This window comes from Pyxicephalus adspersus, chromosome 2 (assembly GCF_032062135.1).
Source record: "Pyxicephalus adspersus chromosome 2, UCB_Pads_2.0, whole genome shotgun sequence".
NCBI lineage: Eukaryota > Metazoa > Chordata > Amphibia > Anura > Pyxicephalidae > Pyxicephalus > Pyxicephalus adspersus.
The window spans coordinates 2,905,375-2,924,483 of NC_092859.1; the positions used below are offsets into that span (position 1 = coordinate 2,905,375).

The 19,109-nt window shown below is 36.6% G+C and overlaps 2 protein-coding genes across 2 annotated transcripts; both read right to left on the reverse strand.

The window, feature by feature from the left end:
• Positions 1–3,330: 3,330 nt before the first annotated feature.
• LOC140322007 (olfactory receptor 1468-like) lies at positions 3,331–4,191 on the reverse strand. Its single transcript, XM_072398677.1, has one exon. The coding sequence runs from the start codon at positions 4,189–4,191 to the stop codon at positions 3,331–3,333; it is 861 nt and encodes a 286-aa protein (XP_072254778.1).
• A 4,534-nt stretch (positions 4,192–8,725) lies between these two features.
• Positions 8,726–9,667, reverse strand: LOC140322009 (olfactory receptor 11L1-like). Its single transcript, XM_072398679.1, has one exon. The coding sequence runs from the start codon at positions 9,665–9,667 to the stop codon at positions 8,726–8,728; it is 942 nt and encodes a 313-aa protein (XP_072254780.1).
• Between the last annotated feature and the right edge of the window lie 9,442 nt (positions 9,668–19,109).

A 19,109-nucleotide genomic window follows, 5' to 3' on the forward strand; every position in this document is an offset into this window, starting at 1 on the left:
AAAAAAGCATATTTTAAAATCACTTATTTCTTTTCGCCAATTTTATTTTATTTTTTTAATTAATAGAATATCTGCTTACTGGTGTACAAATCTAAAGGATCATATCATTCAATGATAATGAAATGTCCAATAGTGAAAATGGAACTCACACACACAGCTTTAATAAACATTACACAGGTTAGTATGGGCGGAAGTTCACTCCGCTATCAAACCATTGGTAAGAGGTACGGCACATGTTCTTAGTCAGGCGCATGCGCCATACCCCAGTATACAATGAGAAATTAACCCATTTAGGCGTGGACCAGCAGCAGCAAGTTAAACTACTACAAATTGATCTACCTTATTACTTGATTAATACATTATCCTAATTTCCAGAGTATTTTTGACCAAGCCTAACTAGTCCTCTTGAAAAAAAAGATCCGCGTGTTGAATTTTAATTTGGGATATTTACAACAATATAAGGTATATATGTTTACCTGTTCTATCTAATAATAGTACAAGCACAAACCAAATGCACTAAGGTGGTAAAATGGATTTTATCTATTTCCAGACCTCATGTAATTTAGCTTTGAAGAATCGTATGACAGCTTCAACACTTATTGTTTGAAGGTCATCAACTACAATGTAAAAAAAAAAAACACAAAAAAAGTTGATGTAAATGATATATTTTAATATAGTTTAAACAACTCCCCTCTAAGAGGCAAATGAACCAAATTCATCAATATTCATGAGGACAGGAAGTTCAATGAACCTCCTTTTGAAATTACCCTCTCAAGGAGGATCCCCAGCTAATTGGGTCTAATAGACTCTTAACCTTGTTTTTCTTTTTATATAATCCAGATGCAATCCATGCATCAAAAACGTTCCATAAAGTAGTGTTACCCCCCCCAACGTGTTTATATTGAAGTAGAATTAGCGGCTAGCGCATAAGTATGAAACGGATACCATCTTTACATTTAGGTTTAATATAAATAAACTAATAGGGTTAATTAACAGTCACTGTCTTTTTGACATCTCAAAATCCTAAACTACCCAGTCAGTTAGAAATTTGTTTATCTCATGATGTTCAACCATCAGCAGACACCAAGATAAGCAGTTATCTTCCTTCTTTTCTCTTTCTTTTACGTTTTGATTATTTATTATTTTCATTACCTCTGCACAAAAATATGTTGTTTTTTTACCACCTTTGTTGTAATTGATATGTGTGCACCTAATGAGAAATTCACTTACATTGTATTCCGAGAAAACCATAAGAAATCTATTTACTTGTTACTTGATTATACTGATTAAATCATTATAATTATAACCTTAAAGGTCTCCCAATCTCCTAAGTAAGCCCCAATCGGGCAAAACGTGTCGGGACCCGAGACTTTGCTGACATCATATAACATACTCTTGACATACGATGTAACCCATGATGATACTACAAGTATAGCATTACAGTGTTAGTAGATAACTAGCACAGTAGAACTTTGTCTAGTTTTAGAGGAATAACACAATTATTAATAAAGTGAGTTTTATATTACCATATATGTTGCCTTCTCTCTTTCTTATACTTTATGTACTTACTTATAAGGCTAGGCACAGCAGCATCCTTACCTTGAATAAGACATTAGCTTTACCTTGACTAGGTTTATGTACAGATTGAGATGTCCGATTGAAAGTGCATATTGGCACAACCTGGCTTCCCTCCCCATCCCCCGGACATGGCATCCTGAAATATCATGGTAGCAGCTGTGATTATTTCTGGTTAAAATATTTGTCAGAGTTGATTTCAAACATGATATCAATATCACCAGTTCTGAGGAAGCTTTTTTTGTGAAACGCGTTGAACATTCAGTGAGATTAGATGTGCAACTAATGTTCTGGCTATAGTAAAAATGTATGTATCTGAACTTTGATAATATAATAAATTCTGTTTTTATGATAAAAACCGTGTGATACACCTTATCATATAGTGCCTAGAAATTTACTGTTGTGGTTACTGTGATATATAATATATATTATGGATGATTCATGTGCACCGTAGGCATTTTAAAAACATTTGTTGCTTTCTACTTATTTGTGTTCTAAAAAAATTGCTGTTAGTTTGTCCTTTTTTACACTGATTCCCAGCAGGTCCGGCTTCATTATAATAACCTGATCAGATCTCAGTGTTTGGATGGGGAAATTTGCTTACCGTTAGTAGCCATGGGAAGAGTCTCAACAAAAAATTAATATTCCAATTGTTCAAAATGCTTAGTAAACAAATTTTAAATCACATTTTGTCTTCATGTAAGATTTCTTTGTGCACATTTCACTAAGATTAGAGGTCACCGCTTGATCTAAATCTGATCTAAATATGAATAAATTACATTGAGCCTGATTTATTAAAGCTCTCCAATGCTGTAGAAGATACACTTTCATTATTCACCCAGGTTCACTGATGAAAGTATATCCTCTCCAGTCTTAGAGAGCAGTAATAAATTAATAAAATTGTACCTCTCATTAAAAAAAGTGGGAGAGGGTTTGCATATACTGGCCCTGATTTATTAAAGTTCTCTAAGGCTGGAGAGAATACACTTTGATCAGTGAAGCTGGGTGATCCAGCAAACCTGGAATGGATCTGGTCCAGGATTCAAAACATTTGCTGGTAAATAGCAAATTATTTTAGGAAATCCATTCCAGTTTTTTTAGGTCACCCAGCTTCACCGAAGAATGTGTATTCTCCCCAGCCTTGGTGAGCTTTAGTAAATCAGGGCCACTGAATCAACTAGGATGGAGTCAAATCTGAGTAACTTTCAGGTGAAAATCCCAAAGCCTTTTGCAGGACACACCTGGTTCTTCAGGGAAAAAATTATAAAAAATATATATAAATTCATTAGTTAAATTCATTAGTTAAATGCCAGTTCTAAAGAAAGGAGATCCGATACACTATTACCATTTGCTCAAGATAGACCAAAAATTTGGATGTTACATAAGGGAAAGGAACAGGGATAGAGAAGAGGTTGGAGAAGAGTTGTGAAAGATGATCATTAAACTGATAAAAATAATATTTACTATTGTAATTACTATTAATATTAGGGAAGAATATCAGCTGAGCATTGAGCATAGTAGTTTTTTTTTCCATTAGTTAGGATCAATATTTTTATTAGATATACTAGGAAAAATGAAAAACCTTCATAATACCAATTAAATATTTTAAATCGGTGCTATTTTAAACATTTCTGGGTAGTTCAAAAATTGATTCACATAGATAACTATACAATAAAAGTTAAACATAACCTTAGGTACCATACACGTTTTAACAGATTTATGTTTTTATGTTTTTAACAAATACAATCTTTTTTTCTATACAATATTTTTTAAAATATCCTTTATCTGCTTATTCCTCAAGCTATATATGAAAGGGTTTAAAAAGGGAGTTAAAACCGTGTACAACATTGACATCATCTTACTGATCGTTTGTGACTGTTCTCCTTTTGGAATTAGATACATTATAATTAGGGTTCCATAAAATATAAAGACAACTGTGAGATGGGAGCTACAAGTGGAAAATGATTTCAGTCTCCCAGAAAAGGAGGGAATCTTTAACGTGGTTAAAATGATACAAGTATATGAAACCACAATCACAAGGAAGGGTAATACTATCACCGGAAAGCATAACAACGTGGCTTCCATTTGAACTCTGAATGTATCTGAACAAGAAAGTTCCATCAGAAGATTGAAATCACAGTAAAAATAGTCAATAATATTTGAGCCGCAGAATTCAAGTTGACATATGTCAAGTGTTAAAATGAATATCATAAAGCAATTTAGCAACCAGGATACATAAACTAATTGATTGCAAAGAGTTGGTTTCATAATGGAGACATAATGGAGAGGGGAGCAGATGGCTACATAGCGGTCATAGGACATCACTGTCAGGAGGAAACATTCAAAACCTTCTATTGAACCAAAGATATAAAACTGAGTGATGCAGCCAGGAAATGATATGGGGGTCCGCTCATGTAGAATAATATTTAACATGTTAGGAGCAATGTCAGTGATCAGTATGATGTCAGATATGGAGAGTTGGGAGAGGAAGAAGTACATGGGAGAGTGGAGGGTCTTACTGTAATATACCAGCATGATGATCATGAAGTTTCCACATATTGTCACAATGTATAATATAAGGACCAAGGTGAAAAGCAGATAATTGTACCTGGTCATGTTGTTAATTCCCGAAAAAAAGAAAGTGGTGGCATTGCCATTATAAGGGGCCTGTGTGATTTTAAAAAATACATTTATAGTTAAAACATGCAAATAAAATTAAAATGTAAAATTAAAATTTGTTATGCTAAAGCTTAAGCATAGCATAGTTCCTTTATCAGGACTTAGTGATAAGTACTTAATAGAGAAGAATGTAGACATAATTCTGCTGCATTGTCCACACAGGAAGTGACATCACAACACATGTGACATTGTAGTACTTCCTGTACGTCCAGAAGCTTGGCTATAGCAAATGCTTTTCTGTAGCACCCCATCCTGAAGAAATAGATTCCTGCAAAACTGATCTTTTTCTGGCTGATTGGGATAATTTTTTTTTCACTAACTTGACTTTACGTTCTGGTTAGGAATGAAGAGGTGAAATTTGACTTCTTCTTAAAAATGCCAGTTTGGATCATAATGACATTGCACAAATGCAGAAACTTAATTTACCACTAATTAAATCTATCTGCATTAAGGGGTTCTACCCTTTTATGTAAAGTAAAAATTTTGGTGATAGGTCCACTTTAAGTATTGACCTACGATTTGGGATAGTGCAGCAATGGCCCTAACTCTATTAAATCTAGTAAATTCGCAAAGCTAAACTCAAAAATACAAATATAAATATAGAAAATTAAGTAGAGAAAAAACACTTTAAAAAAGCAGAAAAAAATTGAAAACAATCGATGAGTAAAGTCGAAACTTATTTAAAATGTTAAAATGAATGCTATCTAGTTAAGTAAACAATATTATGTTTTTATTATAATTATGTTTTTCTTTGATTGAGGAGAAGAGTTAAGAAAAAATAATTCAGTTAATAAAATATAACATATTAAAATGATACTAAACTCAAATTAGAAAATTTACCTATATTTCTTTTTTAACTTACATCCTAATATTGTGTATTATAAACTTAATAAATTCAAGTTGATTTATTAACACTGCAAAGAATTTACTTACACCATTTACTCGCAATCTTTGATGGAACACCATATGTAACTGTATTTAATGTAATAAAAGTAAATCAATTATTGTTTTTTTAATATTATAGCAAAAATCCAAATGTAAAAAAAAATACCAAATGACAAAATAATTTAATTTTGGGGTAAAAAAAAGAAAGATACATTTAAAATATAGATAGTAAAATATAATAAAGAACAAAATTATATATATTCTTGAAATATATACAGGTATATTAGTGGATAAGCCCATTTAAGACCAAATAAGAAATCATTTTACAAGCCAATATTTATATTTTCTTTGTACTGCATTAGGAGTCCATGGAGAGTATTATAGATCCCTCTGGTTTATGTTAGGGACTTAAACCAAAAATAAACATTTCAGTATGATTTGCAATATTATAATTTAAAAAGCAGCAAAGTCCTAAGTAACAAACAAAAATAGGTGCATATTACAGAGATGATAAATAACATATGGGTCACAATGAGTAATACAGACAATGCTAACTCTCCTAGAATGGAGAAGATAGACTATCTTGGGTGAACCTGGGCAATCCAGAAAATCCAGAATGGATCTGGTCAAGGATTGAAAATATTTGCCAAATTATTTTAAGAAATCCATTTCAAGTTTGCTGGATCATCCAGGTTCATCCATGAACGAGGTTCATCTGGTGCTATGTATATGTAGGAGGATGGTAAGATATGCTTCTGCCTCTGTTCTTGGATGTACTTCCTTAAGAGGTTGAATTACGATGATTCTTTAACAGACATGTGCAGGATCATTGTATGGGTGTGGAAAGGCAGGAGAGCCATTCCATACTATGGAATGCTTTCTCCCCTTTAATGCTGCAACGGCTGCAATATCCCTCACAGCTCCAACACAGCTGCTGTTGTCTTCCCTCTGTCTTCTAGATTTGAAGTCTTTGGCCAGCTTCATTATCCAGGAGGGGGACAAGCACACATGTTAAAGATATCATATCTTGGCATGGAATTGTGCCTGTTGAGTCTGCTCAGAGTACTCGTTAGGAAACACTTATCAGGCCGATGGTTTCGTGCTGTGCACCACTGCAGTATCCCACACAGCCTATTTTTCTCAGCAATGTCACTTGCAGCAGCGGAGAATAAAGAAATAGCAGCAGCCCCTGCTTCCCCTTTACCGTGCAGCCTGATATATTTTAATGGCATCCCCAGCACCACTCTGTGAAGTTGTCCAAAGCTGAAGAGGAATTTAGAGGCTGATAAGTCCCTGACTCAATTCTGCGCTTCCATTGGCTGCTGGGACTTTATAGCCCCTCGGCTCCCAGAGCTGGGCTAATCTGTGCTGGAGTGAGTTTCGTCTTACTGTTGCTGACTTTGCCTGTTTATGACATTGTGAGTTTATGCTGCCTGGACCGACCTTTTGCCTGTGACCCGGACTCTGCTTGTGTTTTGCCCTTGGGTACTTTGTCTGGTGGATTATCTGTTATGACCTCTCCATTGTCTCTGAATCTTTGTACCGCCTTATCTGTGGGCTCCTGGCTTGCTTCCAGCCCATTCCCACACACCATCCCTTGTGCACTCCTGAGGGTAACCGAGTGCTGGGAAACGCAACCCCCCGAGTGGCTGCTTACTAGAGCCAAAAAGTGCGGCGTTAGATTTGGGGACTGGCGTGTGGTAAGTACTGTTGCTGGACCAGGGCCTTACAGTACCTAAAAAGTCCTAAAAGTAGGCACAAGGATCTTTTGCATAAGACAGTCAGGACTTCCTTTTAAACAAACAATACTTAAAAAAAGTTTTAAAAATAAATACTTAAATATAAATCAATATAAAAAAAGGGTGCGGGGTAGCTACATTGACAAAATATAAGCAAAGGGCACAACATGTGGACTGTCATTGCAAACATTGCAAACATTCAAAACAGTAATGCCAAAAAAATCAATGCAACTAAAGACAACCACACTGTGTAATTTTTAAAGCATTTATTTAAAGGGAAAAAAAGTAAAATCACAATAACTGTTTATCTTTTTCCCTTTTTATAGGTTAAAGTATTTTGTACTTGTAAATTGGTTATGATGGGTCACTTGCTCGTAAATATGTTTTTAGCATTATTATTTCATACCAGTAAATGCTGTTGTGTTTGCTGTTCCTAGATTTTGTGAAAATAATTTACTATTAGTTGGCAATAATTGTATCTTGAACCAGATCCATTCTTAGTTTGCTGGATTACCCAGGTTCACCCATGATAGTTTATTTTCTCCAGTCTTAGGAGCTTTATTAAATCAGGGTCCATTGTATTCAATTGAAAAAAATGAATGATGAATAATAGATTCACAATTTTTAGAAATGAATCCAAAATTTGTACATTTTGGGTAAACGTTGGGTGAAAACATTTATAGCTGGACCCCTTTGTCTATACAAAATATATAACAAAATGAAAAACAAAGCTGCCCAATAACAAAATGAAATGCATTCCCTATTAAATGTATTCAATGTGTTGTAGTAGACAGAAACATGGCGGCAAATTCAGGGTTTATTTGGTTTCATGCACCTTAATTTTACCTGGAAAGTGAATTATCAGGCCTCGATAGGGCCATATATTTTTTTTGGCTACAGATTTGGAGCATTTTTTTTAGGATCCAGGCCTGAAAGGATTGGTGGGTTGCACGTGCCATTGAATTATGCAGCCCGCATAATGTTGTATCCTAAAGCCAGGTGGCTCAGGTGAAGACACCTTGCGTGTAGCCTGTGTGCTGGGAAAGCCCAAAAGGTCTTCAAAAATTGAGATCTGTAGACCCAGAGAGAGAGAGCCAGGGTAGATCACGTGAACTAAAGATTCAAAAGGGGCTACCCGCATCATCTTGGGCATCCATTTTTTTTAAATCAGTCACAGGCTGGGGGAGGGAATAGACCACTAAATGTCATCTTTTTGCAGCAGAAAACAATCTGGTCTCTTGTGCTTCTAGACAGGCCAAAGTTTTAGAAGATATATAAGAAATATAAGATTTTATAGGTGGTCACATTTATTGATGATCAAATATTCAAGCACATTTGATGAACAGCACCTGACTGCGTCTTACCTATTTAATTCCTGTGTAAGTGACAAGGATGTGCTCTGCATTATGACTTGGTCTTTGTTAACTAAGTCATGACATGACATGTATGTACCTAATTTTTAAAACCTTATTATGTCTCGATACACAGAACTTTAGAACTGAAAGGAACCAGACCAGGTGGCTCCGAAATCCACCATCAGCCCAACATCTCAATCTGTACATTGGAGGGCAATATCATAAGATATATGGCTTATTCTGTACTTAATATTAGATATTTCTTCTAAGGATCCTTCTTTTAAAATGCTTAAATGCATTTATTAAATCCTGTGTGTGGAGAGAACATCCTCTAAACCAAAGCTATAATGGACGCACCCCAAGCCTGTAACTAGACAGTGAAAGAGAAGCGGCACAATACTCTGTTCTGTCCTGACTCAGAATTCTCCTAGTTAGCACATGAACAAAAATATTTTTTTACATAACTCCTTACTGTTAATGAGGGTTAAAGGGTCAAGAATTAAACCCTGAGTTTAGCTTAAGAAACACAAAGATTTTAACAAAAGCCTGTTTTATATCTTTATTCCTTAGGCTGTATATTACAGGATTAAGTAGGGGTGTTATTACGGTGTAGAACAGGGCAAAAACCTTCTTTATATTTTCTTGGTTTGGAAATAAATAAATGCTGATTAATGACCCATAATATAAGGACACAACAGCCAAATGGGAGCTACAGGTGGAAAACGTTTTCTGCCTCCCGCTAACAGATGGTATTTTTAGAATGGTATAAACAATATAAATGTAGGAGATTGTGATGACAACAAATGGACAAATCACAAGAGGAATGGCCAGTAGCATGCTTTCCATTTCAACGACAAAAGTGTTCGAACAGGACAGATCAAGAAGAGGAGCAAAGTCACAGAAGAAGTGGTCAATGATATTTGGTCCAGAGAATTCTAACTGACTTATCGATAGCGAAATCATCAATATAATAATAAAAATAAACAACCAAAATAAAACAATTGCTTTTACACAAAATAGATGGCTTATAACAGATGTATAATGTAATGGGTTACAGATGGCCTGATATCGATCGTAGGACATTACAGTGAGAAGAAGACACTCCAAGGCTTCGGAGGCAGTGAAGAAATAAAATTGGGTAAGACAACTCTCAAATGTTATGGTGGTTCCCCCATATAGTACAACTCGGAGCATATTGGGTACTATTGAGTTGCTTAATAAAATGTCTGAAAAGGCTAACTGACTGAGGAAGAAGTACATTGGCCTTTGGAGGTTCTTGTTGGATGACACCAATAAGATGATCTGAAGGTTTCCAAAAAGTGTTATACAATAAATAATCAACAATGTGAGAAAGAAAAAGATTTTCAGATTTTGAAGATTCTGAAAACCCAAAAGAAATATTTCGTCCACGCGGCTAAAATTTTTACATTGCATATTACTCCGTGTGGTATGTAGACACTGAAACAAACAAAAAAATCATACTCATATCAGATTTGTTCTTCAATTTAGAAAATACTTTTTATGATTACTGACTTATTTTTATTACTGTCTGTGAAATTCCCCCCATTCCTCTGACTGTTTCAGTGAGCATTACACAGATATTTATGGGGAAATTCAAGAAATTACCATTGCCCCCAGAGTAGAAAATGAAGGCAATTCTTCCAATAGACATTTTGACAAGTCTCCATGATGGGAATTCCATTACTTTGGAGATATACCAAAGAGTAATATACTCAGCAAGGTACAAACAGTAAAAAGTAACTTGGCAGGGCTTTTAAGCAGTGACTTTATTTGGGCCAGGGTTTCTCCAGAGGTTGCTAGGGGTTCCTTGGACAGATTAGAAAGATTAGTGCTTTTCGGGTCAGTTTAACTGACACCAATGATCTTTTTGGTTATATTCCCACTGGTCAGCAAAGCATTCTGGTAATAATCACTATAATAATACAGTATAGTGTGAGTTGCAGATATAGTACATATAGTGGGGTTTCCATGAAGAACTAAAAGTTAATTAAAGGGTTTCCCCATGTTAAAAACATGCAAACACTGATCGAGACTGAGATGATGCCATCAGTCTAGCAGAAGGCATTTCCTTAGTCTTACCTCTCCTTATGGGCCTGATTTATTAACCCCTCTAGCGGTAATCCCGAGTGTGACTCGGGGTAGATTTTCCATAAAAAAATCGGTAATTCCAAGGCACACTCAGGTCAAGTCAAACACTTACCTTGTTCCGTTGGTGTCCCCCGGCATCCTCCTGGTCCCTACAGGTCCCTGGGACATGTTTTCTCCCTCCGATCTCCAGCCGGCGACTGCAGAGACGACCTCCGGGGTTTCCCAGTGACATTGGTGCATGCGTGTGCAGGCGGGAAGAGCAGCGGGAAATTCAAATAATTTTGTATTAGATTCAATACTCAGGATATGCTTGAGTTAGCTCCCAATTAAAAAATCTCTTCTCTCCTAGTTTGAAATTTTACTCTCCATAAAAGTTTCTATTGATCATGATTTTCATTTTGTCAGGTTTGTCATTGATGATGGATGGGGGTTTATTTTTCAACGTGTTTCGCAGTGGTATGTTGCTATTTTATCAGGAGAGCCAGCACATATGCAATTAAAAGATAAATCCAAAAACGTCTTAGATGTATGTGAATCAAACATAGAAAAAATGGCAGGTTGATGAGGAGGAGGATAAGTAACCAACGAGTTTTAGGGATGGAGATTTGCTAAAAAGTAATCTGCAGCCGGTTATCCCAGCATTAGCATTGAAGACATAAGTGAGTTATGAAACTATGAAAAAAGATTTGCATGTACTTTTCTATGTACTATATCTGTCCACGTGCCTGGAGCTTAACTGCTAGATACATGATTGATGATGATTGATGCAAACTTTTGTTACAAATTATTTTCCATGTCTTTTTGGACTTAAATATTATTACATTTTTTTATTACTCATAGTTTTCCCCTTTTCTGATTAGTTGATTCTACTTGCGCCATAAAAAATTATATAAAAGTGTGAGTGTTTTTATACTCACCCAAGTCGCATTAAATTAAGGAAAGATGGAGAAAGAGAGAAGAAAGAAAAAAATCAAAAAAAGGGATAAAAAGAAATATGAGAGAGACAAAGGAAATAGGGGGTGATAAATCCTATTTATTATATTATTATTATTATTAAGAAGAGCAGTCTCTATGTACAGCTGTTACAGGCACTGTGAAATGAAAAAGCAAATCATTTTGAAGTACAGTCATTCAAATAATACAATAAACTTAACATTTTCTTTCAGTATTCATCATTTGGAGTAATGAAAAGTTAAACTCAACGACAAAAATGTTATAAACTGCAGCTTACAAGTCCTTAGATGTGGTGGGTGGATAATTGGTTTAATGTCCACTTACTTACAGTCCCTTGCTTAGACCATTGGAATAAACACTACTTTCACATCACATGAAGAATAAGAAAACATTTAGAATAATTTGTAATAAAGTACAGAAATCCTGACCTATTATTGTAGTAAATGGAGGTTGTTTTCCTGTACAGAGAAATGAATCTGAAGACAAAATTAAGCTACATAACCTTTTTATAGATTTAAAATCATCAGCAATGATTTACTAAAACCACAGAGGATTTTGGGACAATCTCATGTGGGAGGCAGGAAATCTGCACAAATAAATCAATTTGTAATATCTAGCTATCATTACTCATAAATAAAGCTAAAGATAAAAAAACACAACAAAAAAAAACTAAAGTTCCTTTTAATATTATAAAATTAGAACAAAGAATAACAGGTAGATAACATCCTAAATATAAAAAAGGAAATAAGCACAACAAAGGAGGAAAATGGGAAGTACAATGGAGGATAAAAGAAGCAGGAGAGAGGAAGCAACATTTATGAAATTAAAAAACCAGGCTCAATCCATAGTAAAAATAATTTAAAGGAGATTCTGAAATTATTGAGTCAAAATGGAACCACTTTAAATGTGTCCAGACTGTTACTTTTATAACAAACATTCAAATGAACATTGAGAGTTGAGGTAACACAATGGCTAAGAGGTTAACAGAAGATCTTGGCCAGGACCCCATCAGCATGGAGTTTGCAGGTTTCCCTGTGTTTGTGTGGGTGTCCTTTGTTTTCCTCCCACATTCCAACAACATGCAGTTAGAATAATTGTCTTCCCAAAATTAACAATGGTAGGCACATTAGACTGTGAGCCCCCTTGAAGGACAGCTAGTGACATGACTATGGACTTTGTAAAGTGCTGCATATTATGTCGGCACTATATAAATACTGTGTAATAATAATAAAGGTTGACATTCAAAAATCAGGCAACCTCCGGACCTGAGGTGCACCAGATTTTCGAATTTCCAGATTTTTAAAGGTTAAACTCACCTCCACACACAGGCCAGCCTTCCTCTCCCAGCGCCGCTGACATCTGGCACAGTTCCAGGGAGCAGGGACGTCTCAACATGTATTTAGTGTAGCAAGCAGGACCTAACAGCTGTTTTTGCAGAACAGCGCCATCAAAACATAGGTGGCCAAACAGTGTACTGCAGTCCTTGTATTGAAAATGCGCTCCGAAATACACTTTCATTCCCATTGAGCATTCCATCTAAAAATGGAGTGGAGATTGAAACTGAAACAAAATCACTTTTTGTTCTCAATAGGTGAACACTGTCACTGAATTATTTTCTGCCCAGGAAAGTACCAAGCCCATTACAGGGTCTGGATTTAATATTGGGGGATCCACCTCTAATAACAATTTCTTTACAAGTAAATATTTTTTCTGAATACCTAAAAACATTACTTCCAATCTAGAGCTGTCCTTAGCAGTATGTCTTCAGTCTGACCGACCCAAAGGTAGCCAGAACCTTTACACACACATTCCATAAGCCCAAGCTGCCATGGACCCAGCTAGTGAAGGAGAAGCACCAAAGAGCTCGTTTTTCATTCACTTTACTCTTTTACCAGCATGCTCCTTGTCAGCACACAGACAAAGGAATTGTTCATTCTAACTTGGCAAATATATCTGGATAAGGGTCTAAAGGGTTGGATTATAGTTAACTCTAAGCGACACAAAGATTTTTTTCAGGAGCCTGTTTTAAATCTTTATTCTTCAGGTTGTAAATTACAGGACGGAGTAGAGGGGTTATTACGCTAAAGAACAGAGAAGGAACTTTCTTTATTTTCCTGGTTTGGAAATAAATAGGTACTGAATAATGACCCATAATAGAAAGACACCACAGCCAAGTGTGAGCTACAGAAGGAGAACCTTTTCCTCCTCCCAGTAACAGATGGGATTTTAAAGATGGTGAAGACAATATAAATGTAAGAGACTGTGATGACAGTAAATAGAAAGATAACAAGGGATGGCTAGTAGTGTGCTTTCCATTTCAGACTACAGGCTGTCATTACCAGCAAAGGGTTTTCAACCAAGTATTAGAAATGAACATTTTATTTTCGGCTTTTTAATTTGCCTAATTACTTTTGAGCCCCTGAAATGAAGTGATTGTGTAATAAAGGCTTTAGGTCCTCACATTTTTTGCAATCTTTTTGTTCAACCCACTGAATTAAAGCTGAAAGTCTGCAGTTCAACTGCATCTGAGTTGCTTCATTGTTTCATTGTTGTTTATGTCCAAATATTTATGAACCTAACTGTATCAGGTTTTTTATTTTGCTGTCTATTAAATTCCTCTTCTCCCATTCTTGTCTAAATGATCTTTAAGCCAGATATTGATGGGGAAATCCAAAAATTTAGTGTTGCCATCAGGGCAAGAGCTCTAAGCAAATTCACCAATAGACAGCAATTAATTTGACAACACTCCATAATGGGAATTCCTTTCACTTTCAAGATAATCTACCAAGCAAGCCACGGGAAGCAAAAAGTTATTTGCCATGGATTTTACCTATATAAACAATAGTAATCCCAGGTTGGGGCTTTGTCTGCACTGCAACTGGAAAATCCCATTGAATAAACCTCTAGAGCAGCTTTTTTAATGTATTGGTAATGTGTAAATAACTTAGGTCTTGGGAAACCCCTGCTATAATAATTAAAATCCCAATTTTACTGGGCACATTCTTCTGTATGAGGGTCTAAAGCAGCATTTCTTGACTTTTTAACATGAAAGAATAGAGCAGATCCATTCCAGGTTTGCTGGATCACCCAGGTTCTCCTTTGAAAGTCTCCTATCTCCAGTCTTGGAGCACTTTAATTAATCAGGCACAGTTATCAAAAATCAGGTGCAATTCTTGGCTGTGTTCACAAATGTATTAGACAGATCAATTCCTGCTTCAGCCTCTCACCCAGGGATGGGTTTTTAAAACTCGATCTTGTGGCCAATTCGGCCATTCTCGCTTACTGAAATTGTAAGCAAGAACGGCCGGTGTAAATTTGCCAAATAGAATCGAATTTTAATTAAAAAAAAAATTAAAAAAAAGATTGCGGGCCACAGCTGCGTTCATTGATCAGCTCAGTGTGCGATCCCCAGAACTAGAGGTAAATGGGGACATGTCTCCCCATTCAAAACCTCTAGTGCTCTCTGATTGGCTGAGTAAAGGAAAATCCTAATAGCGCAAATAGAATACTGATGACAGGAATGAATGAATGCAACCCTGGAAATCCACTGCTATCCCCGGGCACTAGAGATTAATTAAACTCTAGTGCCCTGGAAATCCACTGCGATCCCCAAGGCACTAGAAGGTTAATTAAACTCTAGTGCCGGGGATTGCACACCGGAGGATTCCCAGGGCTGCATGAATGAATGCAGCCCTGGAAATCCTCCTGTACTGATTTCCTGGAACTTCCCATGGGTCCGCGAAATTTCGCCAAAGTTCCAGGAAGGTTTCGCCAGAATGCCAGAGGCATTCTCGTTTATCCCTACTCTTGCCCTTTGGTTGCAAGAAAAATACAACATAAAGAGGAAGGACCAAGGAAATAACAAGATAAGTCTTAGGAAATGGGTTCTCCTGCATGCAGCAGACTGACTGCATCATTTGAGCCTAGATAAATGTATAGGATTAGTAATTGTAACCTGGGATTGTAAGGCCCTGGTCAGCACTAGTCCTCACCAGACACCAGTCCATCAATCTAACACCGCGGTCTTCACCTTTAGTAAGCCCTCGCTCAGCCTCGCGAGACAGGTTGCATCTTCCAGCACTCGGTTCCCCTCAGGACTTACTGCGCAAGGGATGGTGTCTGGGGATAGGCCGGCAGCAAGCCAGGAGAATACAAGAGAAATGCAGAATACATAGCAGAGGTCATACACAGAACAGTCCGGGTCACAGGCAAAAGGTTGGTCCAGGCTGCGTACAAACGATACGTCAGGAACAGTAAATCCCATGAATATACAACTATTGCAAGTCAGCCTACCTTAACATTACAACGGGGACTGGTGACTGGGAGCAGAGAGGCTATAAACGTTGCAGCAGCCAATGGTAATGCTAGACTGAGTTAGGAGCTAATTGCCTCTAAAATCCTCCTCAGCTGTGCACAACCTAACAATTGATGCCGGGGATGCCATTAATCCATCAGGCTGCACAACTAAAGAGAAGCAGGGGATGCTGCTATCTTAGTTGTCCTGGCTGCTGCAAATGACATCACTGGACAGAATAAACCATTTTATACTGCGATGGTGCACAGAATGCAATTGCTGGACAGATAAACTTTTACTAACAGGGATACTCTACATTTGGGATCTGTTCCAGGAATATGATTTTTATGAAATCCATTAGAAGTTTGCTGGATCATCCGGGTTCTCCCATGATAGTCTATCTTCTCTAGTCTTGGGGAGATTTGAATAATCAGGCCTATTGTGTCATCTTTGAATTGGCACCTTTGTCCGGAAAGTGGATGCCTTCATGACTAGATCCACTTTAGGTTCCCTGTTAGTATTTTAACTGACATAGATCACACAAAAACGTTAAATTTTTCTTTCACCCCACACATCTTTACTCTTTTTTTCAGTTCAGTTATAGAGATCTGTATTAGTCATGCCTTATTAAAAGCCATCTCCACCTATAACCCTGATAATAGTCTTCTCGTCTTTATTCTGCATCTGGTCCACTTGGATCAGGTCAATAGTATTTCATGTTGCAAAAATCCTGCAATATTAGAATTACATGTTGTGTTGTTGTAATACAAAGCTTATGATTTATTATCTGAGTGCCAAAAACATTAATTTAATCCCAGACCTAATATTTTCAACAGGAACACACTCACATTACATTAAACTGAACATTTCAATTTTAATGGTAAAATCTAAAAGAAATATTGATCATTAAAGAAAAGCAATGATATTAAAAAAAACATTAAAATATATATTAAAATACAAGAACAACAATGTCATTAATTATAGTTTACCATTTCTTGGATGTGATGGGTTTCAGAGGGCTTTATATTACCCATTTACTTGCAGTCCATTGCTTAGACCATTGGTATAATATATTATTAAATCAGATCAACAATATAAAAAGAAAATTACAATCAATGCATTTTATAGTATTGCAAAACAGAATTACGTTAAAGTACAACAATCCTGATGTGTTCGTGGAGAGTAGTGTTGATGTTCAAATTCGGGTTGTCCCTGTATTCGACCCAAATATGCCCGACCCGAAAAACATGGGATTCGACAGCAAAAATTCGGGAGGAAAAAAAAAATTTTTTTTTTTTTTTTTTAAATTTTTTATTTTTTATTGTTTTTTTTTTTAAAACGTTTCTTTTTTTATTTTTTACAGGTTATCCGACAATGACATTATGAATCATAATGTCATTGTGGGATTCCTGGACCGTGGGAACTTTGCAGTCACAGCTAATTGAAAGCAGGTGCCTTCAATAAGCTGTAACCGCAGGCGCAATAGAGGTTGAATGGAGATACTATCTCCATTCATACCTCTACTGATCTGTGATTGGCTGAGAAATAGGAAACCCTAATGACAGCTCAAGCATCATCAGGATTTCCCTTTCCTCAGCCAATCAGGGAGCAGAGTAATCAGCGGAGCTTTACTATGCTGACAGCTCTGCTCCCCTGATCACTTGTCACAGCTGTCATCAGGATTTCCTATTTCTCAGCCAATCACAGAGCACTATGGATAAATGGGCACAAGTCTCCCCATTCATCTCTAGTGCTGAATGGCTGAGAAATATAAAACCTCAGGCAGAGCACTAGGGGTGAATGGAGAGGCTTGTCCTCATTTAACCCCTAGTGCCCTGCAATCCCTCACTGTCAGGAGGATTTCCAGGGCTCTATTCATTGCAACCCTGGAAATCCTCCTGTCATTGGGATAACCTGTAAAAAAAAAAAAGTTAAATTACACAAACACACACATTAATAAAATAATTTTAAGGTAAAGCCTTGTCCTATTTTTTTACTTAAATTTTAACCCTTTCAGGGAATAAGTAAGGGGATTTATGTATCCCTGTACTCATTCCCCAGGGTGGGGCAGTGGAGATCTGGGAGTCTCCTTATTAAAGGGGGCTTCCAGATTCCAAAGTCCTGCTAAAAATGTTTATAAAAGCCCAGATTGATTTCAGTGGAAGCTTTCATAAAAGCTTAAAAACGCCTCAAACACCCTCCATTGAGTTCAATGGAAGCGTTTTCCCGCGTTTATCCAGTGTTTTAATTTTTTAAATGTTGCAAGCAATGTTTAAGATAACGCTCAAAAACGTGCCTGAAGGAAACGTCCTGGTGTAGATTAGCCCATGGGAATGCAGTCCGTGTAGACTAAAGCTGCATACACACGTCCAATAATTATCGTTAGAAACGACTGACGAAAGACCGATGAACAACCGATTGGCCCAAAAAAAGTGACCAAGGACACAGACGAACGAGGATTGTCTTTTGGAAATGAACGACCTCCACGGTGGATCTGATTGGCCGACGATCTTTCACTATCTATTCTGTGTACAGTATCGTGTCGTTCAGTGATCGTGCATGTTTCTGCGGTACACTTTCTCCTTTACATGTCCCTCCCTGCATCGTTCAAACGATTGTATCTAGTGTGTGGACACTGTTGGTGGATTATATATGAATGATCATATTGTTACAGCATGTACAGAATTGTGCACAATATGATCGTTCAAGTATAATCGTGCATAATCGTTGATCGGTCGTAATCGTTAATTTTCTAACAATAATTATTGGAAGCGTGTACCTAGCTTTAGCCTAAAATTGATTTGACAGGTGCTCTTTAATCTTCATGTAAAGCACAGGGGTATGGAATAGTGTTATGTATCTTTTTATAATGTATCTTTTCATGTATCCTTTTATAATGTATCTTTTTACATCTGTTTGGAGGCTGTAGAAGCTCTGCACAGTGCTGAAAAAAAACCGAATTTTTCCTCCCATTGACTTTAATGGTGTTCGACTTTGAAATTCGACCACCCGAATTTTTTTTGCTATATTCGAGCGAATAGCTGCCGAATCGAATAATGAGCTATTCCACCAACACTAGGGGGGAGCATGGTGGGGAATAATTTTCTATGTGAAGCAATAAATATGAATAAAAATAAACCAAGATGACATTTCTATAGAAATAAAATTGGAAGCATTGATTTAGTAAAGCACAGAGGGTTCAGGGCCAATCTCATGTGGGGGAAAGGAAATCTACACAAATAATAAATCTGAAATTTTAAACAAAACATTCTTTAATTAAAAACAAATTATTAAATTACAAAGTAAAACTGTAGGAAGAAATGTAGGTGTGGAGTAATAAGGAAAGTCCACCTGCAAAGCTATGTGTCTAATTAAAGCAGTGTTTTCATCCAGGGGTCTGTGCACCCTAGGCTTCCTCCAGAGATTGTTAGGGCTCCTTAAACAATTTGAACTTCTGAGGTCCTTCTGACACCTATCATTTTTTTTTGACTATCTGTAAGGGTGACATTCTTCCCACTG

Excerpts from the sequence above, each read along its gene's own strand:
- LOC140322009 (XM_072398679.1), bottom strand. The coding sequence starts at position 9,667 with ATGCAATGTAAAAATTTTAGCCGCGTGGACGAAATATTTCTTTTGGGT.
- LOC140322007 (XM_072398677.1), bottom strand. The coding sequence starts at position 4,191 with ATGACCAGGTACAATTATCTGCTTTTCACCTTGGTCCTTATATTATAC.